At 33.9% G+C, this 14,992-nt stretch overlaps 1 protein-coding gene across 8 annotated transcripts in view; it reads right to left on the minus strand.

Annotated features, from left to right (window-relative positions):
- Positions 1 to 1,006: 1,006 nt before the first annotated feature.
- The window catches only part of DGKB (diacylglycerol kinase beta), a 394,620-nt gene continuing 380,634 nt past the window's right edge, over positions 1,007 to 14,992 (minus strand). For all 8 annotated transcript variants that reach the window (XM_027684707.1, XM_027684708.1, XM_027684709.1 and 5 more), the window contains 3 exons: positions 14,179 to 14,299; positions 12,827 to 12,887; positions 1,007 to 3,465 (listed from right to left, as the gene is read on the minus strand). In XM_027684707.1, coding sequence (XP_027540508.1) covers positions 3,358 to 3,465; positions 12,827 to 12,887; positions 14,179 to 14,299 — 290 coding nt within the window. In that variant the 3' untranslated portion in view covers positions 1,007 to 3,357. The remainder of the gene's footprint in view (positions 3,466 to 12,826; positions 12,888 to 14,178; positions 14,300 to 14,992) is intronic.

The following is a 14,992-nucleotide window of genomic DNA, read 5'->3' on the forward strand; positions in this document are numbered from 1 at the left end:
CTAATTCTGTTTCAGAGACTAAGGGCTTCCTAGCTCTTCAAAGTCCTGAGCTTATGAGCATGTCACCTGATCTAGCATGCACATACACATATGCACACCAATAAGCCTAAATCATGAGGTCTCACACCCTAGCTTTAAATAATCTTGATGATGTGTATACAAACATCTTACAAGTATTGGAAACAGTAATTCTCTGTTTGTCTCTTCAAGAAATACTGTTTCCACTTCTTTTTAACAGGAACTCATGTGAAGTGAGAGACTGACCAATTTCAGAAGCTAAAGTTTTTTCCTGACATGTCATGTTCTTTCCTTAGCACATTGCCCAGTTGACATGCTCTGGTAGGGAGATGAAAAATTTGCAAATCTAGTGTCATATTTAATTCCTACATATTTGTAATTGCCATTTCCATTGCAAATGTCATTAATGAAGCCTTAAAGAATGCTTCATTGTAAAGAGTAGAAGGTTTACAGATACTGCTCTTCAGTCCATCTAAGAACAATGCATCTATTTCAGCTGCTTGGAGATATATGCATATATTCTTTGCCTCACTTCTTATACCAATGAATAATTTCATGATATTAGTTCTGTGCGTACTGAAGTGAAAAAAAAAGGATCTCGCTCTGAAGTTCTCTTTCATGAAATCAACCATTTTCTTTTCATGCTATGTTTTATGTAGTCTAAGATTTTCTCATCACCATCAGTACTTTCAACCTGAGCATGGTTTAAAATTATAGGAGGCCATACTAAAAAAACCCGAAACAACCAAGATTAATAGGAAGTCAGTCACTGCTATGATAATTGTCAATATGATGGCTGCTCTCTTGTATTTTGTTATAGTGAGAATTTGACACATACTGACCAACCGATCTGATTTAGCTTTTATATGTTTAATCAGAACTGTATGTAATTGTGATTACATGAACTCATCTATCCCTCTTTACATGAAAAAGTGTGTTGTGAACAACTTGCTATCACAGACTGGCACATTTAAAATTGCAGACATTATTAAATAATAGCTTATGTATAATTTTATTTGTTTTCAGAGTTACAATGTTCATGAGATAATTATAGAGAGCACATTATATATTATTGTTAAACACATTTTTGCCACAAAAAGTTGAGAGCGCTGGTAGAAAAACCTATGTCAAGTTATGTGAAAATATTTACCACCTGTAACCATAATTTCATAAAACCAATATATACTTTATGTAACATTATGTCAGCAAATTCCTTCTTTTTGCAAATAACTTTTGCTCTATCCTTATGTATGTTCATAGTTAAGTGCATCAAATGCTTCTCTGTGTGTGTGACTCTGTGTGTGTGTGTGTGTGTTTGCAATGCACAGGAAAAATACGAGTGTACTCCTATAGTAACTGTAATTGTCAACACCACTGGACTTAAGAAGGGTGAATTACAAGATCTTAATTTTAGCAAATAATCACCTTCATATTTTTCTACCTAATGCGGAACATAACATTAATTGGTATTTACCTCCTAATGTTTACAGAACACAGACTTTATATTTCAAAGACATAACCCTTATCAACTATATACTGACTTTTATTTCAGTGTCTATTATTTAAAGTACGACTCTGTGAAATTCTTATACTGAGGAACAAATGATAGCAACTTTATTTAAATACATGCACAGTACCGTGCACTACAGCATGATGAAGTATTATTTTTAAAACGGATGAATGAATCAATAGAAAAATAGATTTAATAAACCATTAACATTTTTAAGTCTGGATAAAAATGGAAAATCATGCATTTCAAGCAAAGTTTTGTTTTTTCCTTGTTTTTTGAGGAAATCTCTGAAAACTTAAGACATGCAGAGCCGAGAAGCAGCTCACTCTGAACAGAAAACAATGTTAAGACTGCATAAAAAGTTTTGATTGAGACTGTTAATATGGAGGACTGAAAAAAGTTGCCGTTCTTGGACTTCCCTTCAACGTTAGACAGTGCTGTGCAAACCTCAGACAAATCCCTGTACTATGATTTCTAAGCTGTTAGGAAGTCTCCAAAAGGGCTAGGAAAGTTAAAACCTGAGCAACTGCCTCCTCAAAATTTATGACAAGAAATGTTTTGATTCCAGACAGCAGACTACAAAAGGGGAATAGCTAACAGTTTATTCTTTCCTTATGAGATTAATTTAGGCGATGAGTAAATTATGGATGGCATAAATTTATAAATAATTATGACAAAAAATTGCATATAAATTTAATTTTCTAATATTTAGAGTTCATGTCAATGTCTCAATATTTAGAGTATGTGATTATGTCTATTAACTTATGAAACAAATGAAAAGTGAGTATCTACTTGCAATTAATTTAATGTTTTTTCCTACCCCAACATTTGTCTGGATATTGTCAATGCAATCAAAAGAACTGTAAATTTTCAGAAGTGAGTCTACTCCAGTGAGTTTGATTAATTATGCATTAACCCATTTCTCTGAAGCATCCTTCACTAAATCTTTGGTGGGAAATGCACTTTAATTAGGCATGAGCTTTGGTTATTTGTGTGCATATGCACTATGCTATTGGTCAATATGCAGAATGATTTAAAGTGTGCCATGTTACAGAGATGTATTGTTCATGAAAACAATTCTAGTGTTTCAACAAACAACACTGATGGCTAGTTCTGCAAGAATTATTATCTTCACTCAATATGATTTCCTTAGCATTATAATTTTTGCTAAAACTTGCATTGGCTTCCAATCTTAACAAAAAAATTGCACAAGAGTAATCATGACAATTTGAATACTGTACATATTGTTAATTCTTTTCAGCAGGTACAGTTACTCATATACATAGGAGTTATCAGAATAAGATCCAAGATTTCAATACTGAGTTGAATAAAAATATTCTCAGGGTAGAAAGAAATGGTAAACTAAAAATACAGGTTAATGAGACCTGTAGTAAACTTTACTCTGAAACAGGTCAAATTGGCTACTCATGTGAAGATCTTTGATTCAAGAGATACTATAGAACCTATGGCATGTGATCATTGTAGTATAAAAAGTTGAAATGGAAAAGAGGGAAAATCAAATTACCCATGACATTCTTTTCCCATATTCCATGGCAGAATTAGCCCATAGATTAGTAAATGGTAATGCATGCAACAAAAAATATGCATCACTTTATGTAAACATCTGCTTTCATCATGCAAAATGCCTACAAAACTGTGACAACATTTTTTCTAGTAGCATAGTTTTACATTAGCTCAGTTACAGAAACAGTTAAACCAAAATCCAAGATTTTGCAAGTAGATGTTCTAAAATTCTTGAAATATTTCCAGCATAAATATTCCAAAGCCCAATAAAGCTAATTGTTTTTCTGAAAACTAAACTACATAGCTTATTCCTTGCTGTGGTTCCTTGTTCTTTTGATGATAGAAGAGAAAAGACCGGTTTTTGGAGGAGGTCCCATCAACATGGGGGCTTGGTTCTTGTGAGTAATTTTTATCTGGGGGGAGGAAGAAGAAAAACAGAATTATCCCTTGGGCTAGTTAATGCCAAGTATCTGAGATGCCTGAATTATCTTTATATGTGACTTCCAAACCTTGTCCATTTAACCTAAGACAAAAGGAAAACACGTGAGTTTCTTTATGAACAATGTTACTTATGCAGTAAACCAATCTATGTGCAATCATTTCCACAAATAATTTAAATTATACACACAATAAATACTAAAAATTGTATGCAATAAAATATATGCCAATATGTAATCTTACTTTTTGAGTGTGGGATTTATTGCTTGCTGTTAAGGAAGAATTTAAAAGTTGGAAAGAACATACACATTGGAAGACCAAGCTGTTGCCTATTATTAAGATATAAGCCATGTCTTCATATGCTTTATTTATACATCTAATCAAGCTGTACTCTTTTACCACAGGACACTGCTTAATTTCAAAACAACCATTATGAACGAAAGCATAAAGTTAATATACAAAAAAGGTCAAAAAAGATGAACTAGCATTCTAAATTGTTAATTAATTGTTAATAGAATGGACTCAAATATTGAAAAGACTATTTAAAACACTTTGTAATACTGCTCTAAAGCCACCCGTTTTGATTTCTTTGATATAAAACTACGAATCACCTTAAATGAGACAACCTTAAAGTAGATTATGTCTGCAATTTTCTTTAATTCAAGTCTAAATTAGAGAAGACATTTTATGAATGTATGCTATGCTCAAAGCTAATTGAAAGCAATTATCAAAGTGGCATTTTGTCTGTGACTTTAAGATACATTGTAAGATAATAAATGATTCTCATTATGTAATAAAAAGGTCACATCTTGCCTTTGGGCTAGTGACGTTAAGAGTTTTTCAAAAGCAATCCGAGACATTTTCTTTAGTGAACTACGACTAATACAAGAACCATCACTTATTAAATATCAGTTGTCACCTGCATAGTACCCACATCAGAGATGGGTATTTCTTTCAAAAAGAAACACCACCTCATTAAAAACTGGAAAAATATATCTCTTAAAGTACATACCTGACATTTTCAAGTTAAAATGAATATCCTTCACTTGTCATTCACTAATAGTAATGAAACAAAAAATGTATGTCACGTGGAGAGGCTCATTAAAATATAGATCAGGACATTTCTTGGGGTGGAGATTTACTTTACAATATAAGGAGACAGAAACATAAAAATCTCAATAGAGTGAGTGGCTTGGTTTAACTCTATTAAAGCCTTTACTTTACTCTCCAAATGCTCATTTCCATGCCACCTTAGTTCATTAGTCTCAAATTTTATGCATGACCTCTTTTTGTCAACACTGTTCATTAGTATCAAATTTAGCATATGGGGTTTTTTTGGCAATCTAGATTAATTTCATATGGATAATAACTCTTGCTTTCAAAGACTGGCACCAACATATTTTCTCATAAGAAATTCTGCTTCAGGCATCACTTTGGAAGCCAAATCTGTAGTTGGGCTAAATGGGCACTATTCCATTGATGTCACATAGTACCAGCTGATGATCTGGTCCTAAAAAATTGCCTCAAGAATTTTTGTAACTTTCACATGCTTCATAAGACATATTTTTGGGCTCAGGAACAGTCATAACATCAACCTGATCCTGAGGATCAATACGCGTAAGTAATCTGCAGCTGGTGTGAGTGAATTTTTCAAGTCATAAGGGTTCAGCTTATTGCAAGATTTGACCATGATGTGGCAGTAGGAATGTCTTCAGAGTTTCAGAGATAAATCATAGTAACTCCATTTTAAAATTAATATAAGAGGACAGCTCAAAAGACGGTTTTAGTATGAAGATGTGAGGTAATCCTGAGACCCCATACAGATTGCATGTTGGGTTGGGGCTGTTCAGTGCTGCTCAGGATGAATCCAATTACATATTCAGTAAATGTTTATCATTTGTAATGTTCTTTTATGGCTTGAGCCATCTGTTTCAGAGACCATGACCTCTTCAGTATGTTGCTTCCTATCAGCTGAGATCAGCTAAGATGCCTGAACATGATTAACCACTCACGTGCATGGAGATGAGTCCTATATGCATTACTCCAAGACATATTTTCAACTGTTAAATTGGCACAAAATATATTTTACATTCTGAAAACAAAAAAATAACATGTAAGCTGAAAGTATATTTTTTTACTTCTGCATGGTAGTGTCTGTTAATATTGCATTGGTTAACAATGATAACCATCAATTCCTTACTTTCCTACTGTAAAATGAAGAAAAAAAAAAATTAAAAGTCTTATCTTCGGCTGATAAAAAGAGATCAGTATGTTTGCAAAACATTGCCCTATTTTGCCTGAAGCAGGCTAATTTTGTCTTTCTCAAGACTCTCAGGCACTGCATGTCTGCCCTGGACTCTCACTTCTGCTTCTGTTCTCATACTGGCAGCACTGCCAGAGTTGGAGCTGTGAGTTTGGGTGACAAGCAATAGTACACACTTTGAGATGGGAAGAAGCATTGAGGATCTCAGACAGAGAAATAATGCTGTAGGTCAAGGTAAGATGGAACATTGAAAGTGCTCTATGGAAGGACAAAAAAGAGAGAGAAAGAGAAAGCTTTACTTACAAGAAACAGAGACTTTGTTAAGTTAAAAATTCCTACTTACAGCTGTATATAGATTCTATGTGCGTGCACATGGACAGTCTAAAGACTAACTTTTACCATTCAGTTTCTCTTTCATTCAGCAAGCAACTTCATGTCTTTTTTAGTAGAAACCCAATTATAAAAGCTTTAAATAAGATTTTTTTATTATTTCTCATTTTTCCTAGATTTACTCTGTGAATCCCACACACAAATGAGAAATTGCTCAGACAAAAATCCAGAAAGCTAAAATCCTAACCTAATATATTTTTAGGAACTGATGATACCCTGACAAACATACTCATACAAATTACTATGGAATTCGGGAAAAGAGTTTTTGAGATCACTTACTCAATTTTATTGACAATAATGAGAACCTTGAACATAATATGGAGGACATTTTGAACATAATTTAAGGGGAGTGCCTGAAGTGCTGCTGGAGAAAAAAAAAAGTTATTTGTTACAAATTTATATTTAAAAACAGGCAAAATCAAGAAATAACAAAATTCCATTTAGAGGGTAAGTAGCAACATGAATTGCCAAGATACCATAGATTTTTCTTGTAAACCCAATGCACAATTTTCTAGGTTAAATTCAAACTGTTGAAGCCAATGACAAACCTCTCACTCACTAATTGAAGCCAAGATTTTAGCCCATGGTATATCTAGTAAATAGGTTTGGCAGAAGAATATTGCATCTGCAATTTTGAATCACCTTTCCAATATTACAAAGTGTGTCCAATGGTGTATTCATGGAAAGGAACACCACATCTAATTAAAAGAGCATAATTCTCAAAAGAAGAGATGATAATTTCTCCTTTTTTGTCAATGGAAAATTTTCTAATAAAGGAGAAGCCTGCATTTTTTGATACTAAAAATATTTATAAATGCATAAACCAGACATCTATTTGTTTCAGGAGCAGGTCAGAGTTTCAAAATATGCCTTGAAGCCACATTAATACAATGCATCCACTAAATGAAATGCAGTAAGCATCAATAATTTTAGTGTGATAACAATGTCTTTTAGGTCAGTCAATTTTGCTTTCATGTTCCTTTTTCAACAATATGTGCTGGTTACCTTCATGCTCCTGACTTCACAGAATTTCTAAATATTGACTATTTCAGAGAACATGGTGCTAGAAATACAGGTAGTAAAGTACTGTGCTAACTGACAATAGAAAAATGGAAACAGAGATAATCAGCTGTGCTTATAATATTTCAATTAATCTTAAAGAACATATTACTGTATTTTAAGGACAGAGGGAAAAAAACTGTCAGAAGAAAAACTTATCCAGTTGGATCTTTTAGCTTATGGCCACTTTTTTCCATGTCATCAGCAGGATAACAGTTTTGAGGTTATGAGGGTTTTCCCATAAAAAGATGCCTAAATACTGCTCCCCATACAGGAAATGGAGGGATGCAACACCTTTATATCACAGAAGTACCAAATAGTTTTATCTTCCTGTAGGCAATCAAGAATTGTATGCAGTATCATGATATGAATAAGACCTACAGAATGCAGGCAGTGCTGAACAAAATTACCCTGTGACTAGCATTATGTGACATTTTGGACAAAATCTCTCAGATCTAGACTTGTTGTTTTAAATATAGCGTTACACAACACATCATAAATAAATTTCTAAACAATATTATTGTGCAAAGTGCAATCAAATCTAATCAGTTTGGCATTAATTAAGCTCTAATAATATACTCTAGTCTCTCTCCTAAGTAGTGTGATCCGTTTCCCCTTCATACAGGTAGATTGGAAAACATTATGGTGTCATCATAATTTTTAAACATACTGAGAAAATGACAGAGCTGCAAAATTAAAATAAATGATTAATGGCATTTTTTTCATGTTTTGTACTAATAGGTATCATTGAGGTTTTAAATTAATAGAGCTGTCAGCTCAGGGTTGTTACAGATCCAGTGCAGAACTAAAATGGAAATTATGTATTCCACAGATACCTAAAGATGACACTTTGGAATATTTTAAAATTTAATTAGTAGGTGCAATTGTTTTCCCCCCCTCCTCCCTAAAACCACTGCAAATTAATTGGCAATTAGTCACAACTAATTCTTTTCTTAACAATCTGAACTGGAAAGAAAGGTGCATTACATGTTAGAGTATTTGTCTGGGGTGCAGAAAGCACACATGCAGTAAATTGCTTTGTCAATTACAAAAACGACCGTTGTGAAATTAAGAAAAAATATGCATAGGTAAACAAAACTAATTAAAGTGCAGTGTACCTGTGACCACAAAAAATAACGCCCAGATGCAAAATAAAATGTTAGAAACTCAATAAATCAATTTGGCCTTGAAACAGAAATGTATGCACACTGCTGCTCAAAGGGGAAAAAAATACAGCGTTATACTATAACACCAAAAACCTTTTCTAGGGACTGACTTCCATTTATGGGTTAACTATGTAGTAATTGGCTAATAGTCTACTGAAATCAGCCACCATATCTAGGACCCAGCTCCTCTTTGCTCCAAAGCGGCAGGCACAGAAGTTTAAACTCTCATTGTAAACAACTGATAAGAAAATACTAATACAGCCAGAGGCATGGAAAGAAGATACAGAGTCTAGAATACAGTGGCAGCTTCTTCATGTGATCTGTAGGGTGTTGGAGCCAATGGGTCTACATAAAAGCAAATCTGTTACTTTCTTTTAGTTTTCTCATGGAGTTCTGGTATATAGTGATTATTAATTAAAGCTTGGTTTAGTTAATTTTGGTTTTAGTTCTTGTTTCTCTCTGGATTTAACTACAGTACAGTAGGATCTCTGTGCTCTGGCTCATCACATCTCTAGGGACTAAAGGAAAAACAAGAGAGAAACCATTCATTCAAAACTTATTTTTAAGGGGCATTTAAATGATAATATTTTGAAATAATAATTCTGGGTTTCATTATTAAATGACTTACTCAAAATTCTTCCATCAGTAAACAATTCTAAAAATATTATGTGTTTCAGATGTGTCTATGAAACTATATTTCTAGCAATCCATTAGGTGAGTTCTGACTATGGATTTTCATTTTCGTTTCTTTATTTAGGCAACATTCTTGCATCTTCTATAGATATTTCCATCTTCTACTTTTAGTCTAGTGTTTCTAGCAGCTTGACACTCTCTCAGATATGATGCCAAACAAGTCAGGAATAGATGAAAGAACTGAAATTGCAGTTATTTCAAATTAAGATGGAACATTCTTATGGATTTTTTCAAAACAATGCTAATAATTTATGTAGCTAAATTGAAAGATTACTTTTCTTACAAAAAATCCTGATGGCTAAAGCCTGAAGTTTATTGAATTAACTTGAGAGTCTCTGAAGTTTCATTACTATTAATGATCTTTTTGGAGATCAGGTAAAACCATAGATATCTTTCATGTGTCTATATTTGTCTGGGAGAGCTCTGATAGAATTTCTTCCTCAGCTAATCAGAGGAGATGTTTAATATAACACTAGCATTATCATCTTTCCTTCTCCCAAAGACTCCTCTATAAAAAAACCCAGTAAAAACAATACAATTTGATGCTCAGATGCTGTGTCTTATTATACCAGAGCAGAGTGACTTCGTTAGACACTGTGGTCTGCATATGTTCAACATACTGAATAATATTGGATGACAAATTTTTAGACTAAGACATTCACATTTTTAAGTGCGTACAGAACCTACAGGAATGCATTCTCGTTCTCATGTAGGGACGCTTTCATGTAGGTGCATGAGCAATAGAAGATCATAAAAGATGTTAAAAGAAGCACACAACAATTTCTTGAGTACTGAAATTGATCGCAGGAAGGAAAAAAATCACTGATCACAGCTTCTGGGGAATCACTGCATTATCTATCACATTCTACAGTATTTTCTTAGAGCTCACACTGTCATTTTGGGGGAGCACAGTCTTTGTATGCATGAGAAGGGACAACTGTCAGCAACTCGTGCTATTTGTATGAATCTCTTTTTCCGGTCAGAAAGGAGAAGCAGCAAAGATGAACTGTTGATTCCCTCAACAGGAAGTGCATTTCCAAGCCTGCATGTGCAGGCTGCATCTCATGCATAACACGGATTTGATGCAGAACTTGTTTACCTTAATAGGCATCATAGGAAAGTAGGACAATTTTGATCAGGTTGAATTTGATTTCTTGAGAAGTCATTTGCAAAATACTCTCATGTATATCAAAACCTGAAGCAAACCAGAAAAGGACTTCTGAGCTTAAGCACTTGCAGCCTGAGTGAGGGTTGATTCAACATCTGCTGATTGTATGAATTTCTTTCTCATTTAGGTTCTGTAACACAGGTCAGCTCCTAAAACTACTGAACTTAGATGACTCTGAAGTTCCTAAGATGATCAAAGAAAAAAATGAGTGAGGCTCAGCTGCTGTGTCTCACTGATGCACGATCTGTGCAACTGAACAACGTGCAGAGCTCTCTCCCTGGGAAATTTTGGGAGAACATTGCAGTTTTTCTCTAGGAAGACAAACCCCATTATTCTTATATTGGTCTCCTTATATTTTTTTCTGAAATTTGAGCTCTAGCAGGTTCAAATAAGTGACTATGTAGCTGGCTACATGTAAGGAGCTGTTTTGATGTTATGGGGTTTTTTTCGTACTACGGTTTGGATACACGTCACCCTGGTATTTATGTGATCAAGTATGCTTTGGCTTCCAAAGAAAGGCCCCCGTGAAGCATAGGCTTAGAAATCAAATCTTAAGTTTTGATTGAGAGAAAGCTAATGTTGACCTTTCTCATTGTGTCCAGAGTAATTCCCAGCTACCTTGCAGAGAACTTCAAGACAAAGCTGTACCGTAGTTAGAATTAGTGATAAGGGAAGAGGTTGGACCATACATGTTTTTTCCTTTTTAAGATGTAGAAAACAGAGTGGGGTACATGGACAATAATGCAAAGAGCAATTGCAATAAATAATTAAGTTCCTCATCAGAGAAAAAAAAATCCTGAAAAATTAATAACATAACATAATATTTCTATATCTGAATTCATAGAGGTGCATTGGTATAGCTAAATAGTTCATGTATTTTCTTCTCAGAGGAAATAAGGACATTCGACAGCATGGTTTTCTTACACAATGCAAAGTATATTCTCTTAACAATGGTATAGCAAAAAGAATGGGTTCCACTGAAAAGTATATGCCATTTCTATCCCCTTTAAAACAGTACTTCAACTGGACAGCAGTAATTACCAGTAATAATTTACTGTTTCCTCGGGTCAGTAATTGAAATGTAAGAACTGTCTCTTTTTCCAGGTTTGTCCTCAGTCGCGCAGGCAGCTTCTGCTAGCATTATCAATCAGATAGCAGGGATTTTGCACAGAGCAAGCAATCAAGACAAAAAAAGCATGTGATTGCCAGCATCCCTCCATAAGTTCTCTTCTGTAATCTGGCAACTGAAAAATTACATGTCTTTTTCTTGAACAAGTAACTGCTTGGTTCAGTACTGTTGCTCTGCACCGAGCCATCGCTGTAGAAGAGGTGAAGATAATGATATCTCTTAACTCTAAAAGGTTTCCTGCAACAAAATCCCCACTGTTCTGCCTTCACACAGTAGGTGTTCATATGGTTCTCCTCATATTGCAGAATCTGAGCACTTCCATAGAGAATGATAGTTCAGGCATTCTTCATGCTGTTCAGCTGTACACTATGGTGTACCTGGTAAACATGAACTATCACGACCCTCTTCTGTCATTCTAACCCATATATTATCAGCTGCATGCCTGTTAGCACCTTACTGAAGGTGCTCCCTTTACTTTTATGTATAGCTTTTAATTCTACTACAGACATAATGCTCATGAAAGTGAACCAGTACCCTTTTCTTTGGAGAATTACTCTCATCTGTAGTGGGATTTCTTCCTCTTCACACTTCTGTTTTGTCATACGTACTGCAAAGCTGCAAAGCTACAGCAATTGATCTACTTAAAAATATGTCTTCTTTAGGGAAATAAAATTAGTATAAATGTATATTAAAATATGTTATTAAGGTTACACACAACAGTAAAGAGCCTGGATTTCTTCAACATCTTCTCCAAATGCTTGGTTAGCCTCTATAATTTACTGGAGAGAGATGAAAATGGAGACTTCTTACAGATACCACTTTTCTTGTGTTGTCTGTAAACAGTTACTCAAAGACCCTTCTCTGAGCAAGCTCCTATCCTATCCTATATTATCCTAACCGATCTAGATGGATGTTTACCTGCCTTCACTTCATATGTGTGGGCACTGAAACAACAAACCAATTAATTTCCTTTATTTTGCCTTTAAACTGTAAGGACTTAAAAAATAATAGTTCTATTGTATAATTTAATGAGCACAGTTAAAATTTCAGATTTAAATAAAACTTTCTTGATATGAACTCTTTAAAATACAATAGACAATCTTCCTAAATTTTTAAGAATAATTAGTTACTTTATGCACTTTAGCATCAAAACAAACATTGAATTTTCCTCTGCAATAGAGACTCTAAATCTGATACATCATCATAAATAAATTATTAAATTAGATAAAAGGATGCTGAGATGCACCCTTCAAGTATTTTCCAAACTTCTGAAATAAATGCCTTTTTATTCCATTCTAATCTGTGGTTAATAACAGAATGATAAATTGAAAATGTAGAGATTATTGAAGTATATAAAAACAGTGTGTGAGTTAATGTTGATGAAAATGGTTGTCTTTGAAATAAAAAAAATAAAAATTCCTTCTATCATTGAAAAAGAAGAGAAAGTAAAAAAATCAGTTGCAGTTACCGTGCAAGGAGTTTGCATCCAAGGTTCCCCATCTATCTGCATAGGCAGAGACTTGGTGGTTCTAAAGGGACAAATTTCATTATGTAAGAAAAAGAAACTCAACAAAATTGATAAATATTTATTAAAAAGGCATATATGTGATGGTGTACAGATATAATCCTCATTTACTCCTAAACTGCTATGTAATTTCCAGTATGACCCAACGTGCTTACAAAGGTAATGTAGTTAACTTAGTAGGCTTAGTCTGATTTTCAATATACAAAGCAAAATATGGCAAACATTCACACATATTGTTAATACAATGCTACTCTTTCATGGGAGAAGAGTCTAATTTGTGAAATAAAGAGTGAATTACACAAGAACTTCAGGAATAAACCTTATTAACTGTAAAGACAGAGGAATTTCAACTATTTTTTATAATTTAGACTCTTTATATATCATTCTGTATATTATAAAACTATAAAGGAAACAAGGAATAAATTTTAGGTCTATAATCACCACTTATTAGAACTATAAAATATGTTTTTCTATTGTGTCTGTCTCTGAGTTAGAACACTCACAGAGAATGAAGCTTGTACCATGCTATAAATTTAAACTGATAGTAAAGGGGTGCTGATTTTAACATAAAGATACAGACAGTATTCTCTCTCTAGTTTAGTTTTAGTTTTCTCTCTCTGTATTTCTGCATTATAACAGTTTGCATTCAAGACTATTAGAAATAACATGGAGTGGATAAACCTAATAATGGAAAAGTTAGTCAACTGAGCACTCATGTTGGTCAAGGGAAATTCTAGTTTGGATGTTATACGAAAACAGTGAACAGTTTGTGGATTTACCCACTGTTATTTATGGCCGTAAATGGAGAGAGGGAAGAATGTTTAATGAACTCTTACTCTATAGTTCTGGAAGGGCTTGAATCTTTTGCAGTTGTGATCCTGCTGATGTGTGATTATAAGAATTATCTCTTGGTATCTGTAGAAGATTGGAATACCCCTATGGCCTTATTTCTCTTCTGCATCCATATGAGAGAGTACTTTTTAACTCAACACTACTCAGTCCTTGAGGAGAGTGTCAATAAAATGTACTTTGGAAAATCCTACTTATTTTCTTAAAGTTTTTATTGTTACTCTTCTGTTTTATGCTCATTTTAGGCTTATAATTGTAGACTTTATGGTTTTAATAAATTTTGGAAAATTCGTCCTGAAGAATTCTTCACTGAGAAAGAATTGACCACCTCTCTCTTTTCCAGTCCTTATTGTGAATGTTCTGGCCACTTTTAGCTCAGAAATGATAAACCACATAAGCATACTGCACCGTCACCAGCTCACACATACCAACAGATTTAATAATACCTGATGACAACAGATGAGCACTGGGCAAGACGTCTTCCAGCACTTTTCAGACCAGTGTATATCTGCCCCATCTCCATGGCTCCTTCCAGACCAACCACTTCCATAAGCTGGTCACTCAGATCTGCAAGAATTTGAAAAAAAACACATTTTGTCTAGACAGCATTTTGACAGCAATCATCTTGACTAGTAAGAATTGTCAGAAAATAAGCTGGTAATAAAAGATGTGGACAACAGAATTGGCAAAAATGATTATTCCTAAGAAGTGATTGCAGCTTTAAGGTTGGACACAACTGGGCCTGCTGTCACACCATTCTAAAATATCCTGATCAAAATGATTCTAAAATACAATAATTTTTTTGTGGTTTATTTTAATACATAAATACTGAAAAAATACTTTAATTATATGGAAAATAGGAGAGGTTCCTTCATTTTGTTCACCTAACCCACACAGAATGACATGCTGCAGTTCAGAAATTTGTGCTGTTCATTCTTTCAACAGATACTTAAAATCTCTAAAGAAAATGCCAGACTCTATTGAATTTTCTTATATAAAGCACATTCCAGTTGCACATTAGTGTACAACTCTAATTCAGCCTTCGTGTGTATGCATTATTATTATGAGACTGTTTTTTATTTTTTGCATTTGATTGTTGTCCTAATTAGTGCACAGATGCAATGCAAAAAGGGAGAAAAACACCTTCTATCAGTAACTATGTACATAGCTTTCCTGAACACTGTAGTGCTTATTTGCACTCAATTATATATTTTTGTTTCACACTGCTTTTAGACTACATAGCACTTTGGCATTAAAGTT

Source organism: Neopelma chrysocephalum, unplaced genomic scaffold, assembly GCF_003984885.1.
Source record: "Neopelma chrysocephalum unplaced genomic scaffold, ASM398488v2 Primary Assembly neopelma1_67, whole genome shotgun sequence".
NCBI classification, from domain to species: domain Eukaryota; kingdom Metazoa; phylum Chordata; class Aves; order Passeriformes; family Pipridae; genus Neopelma; species Neopelma chrysocephalum.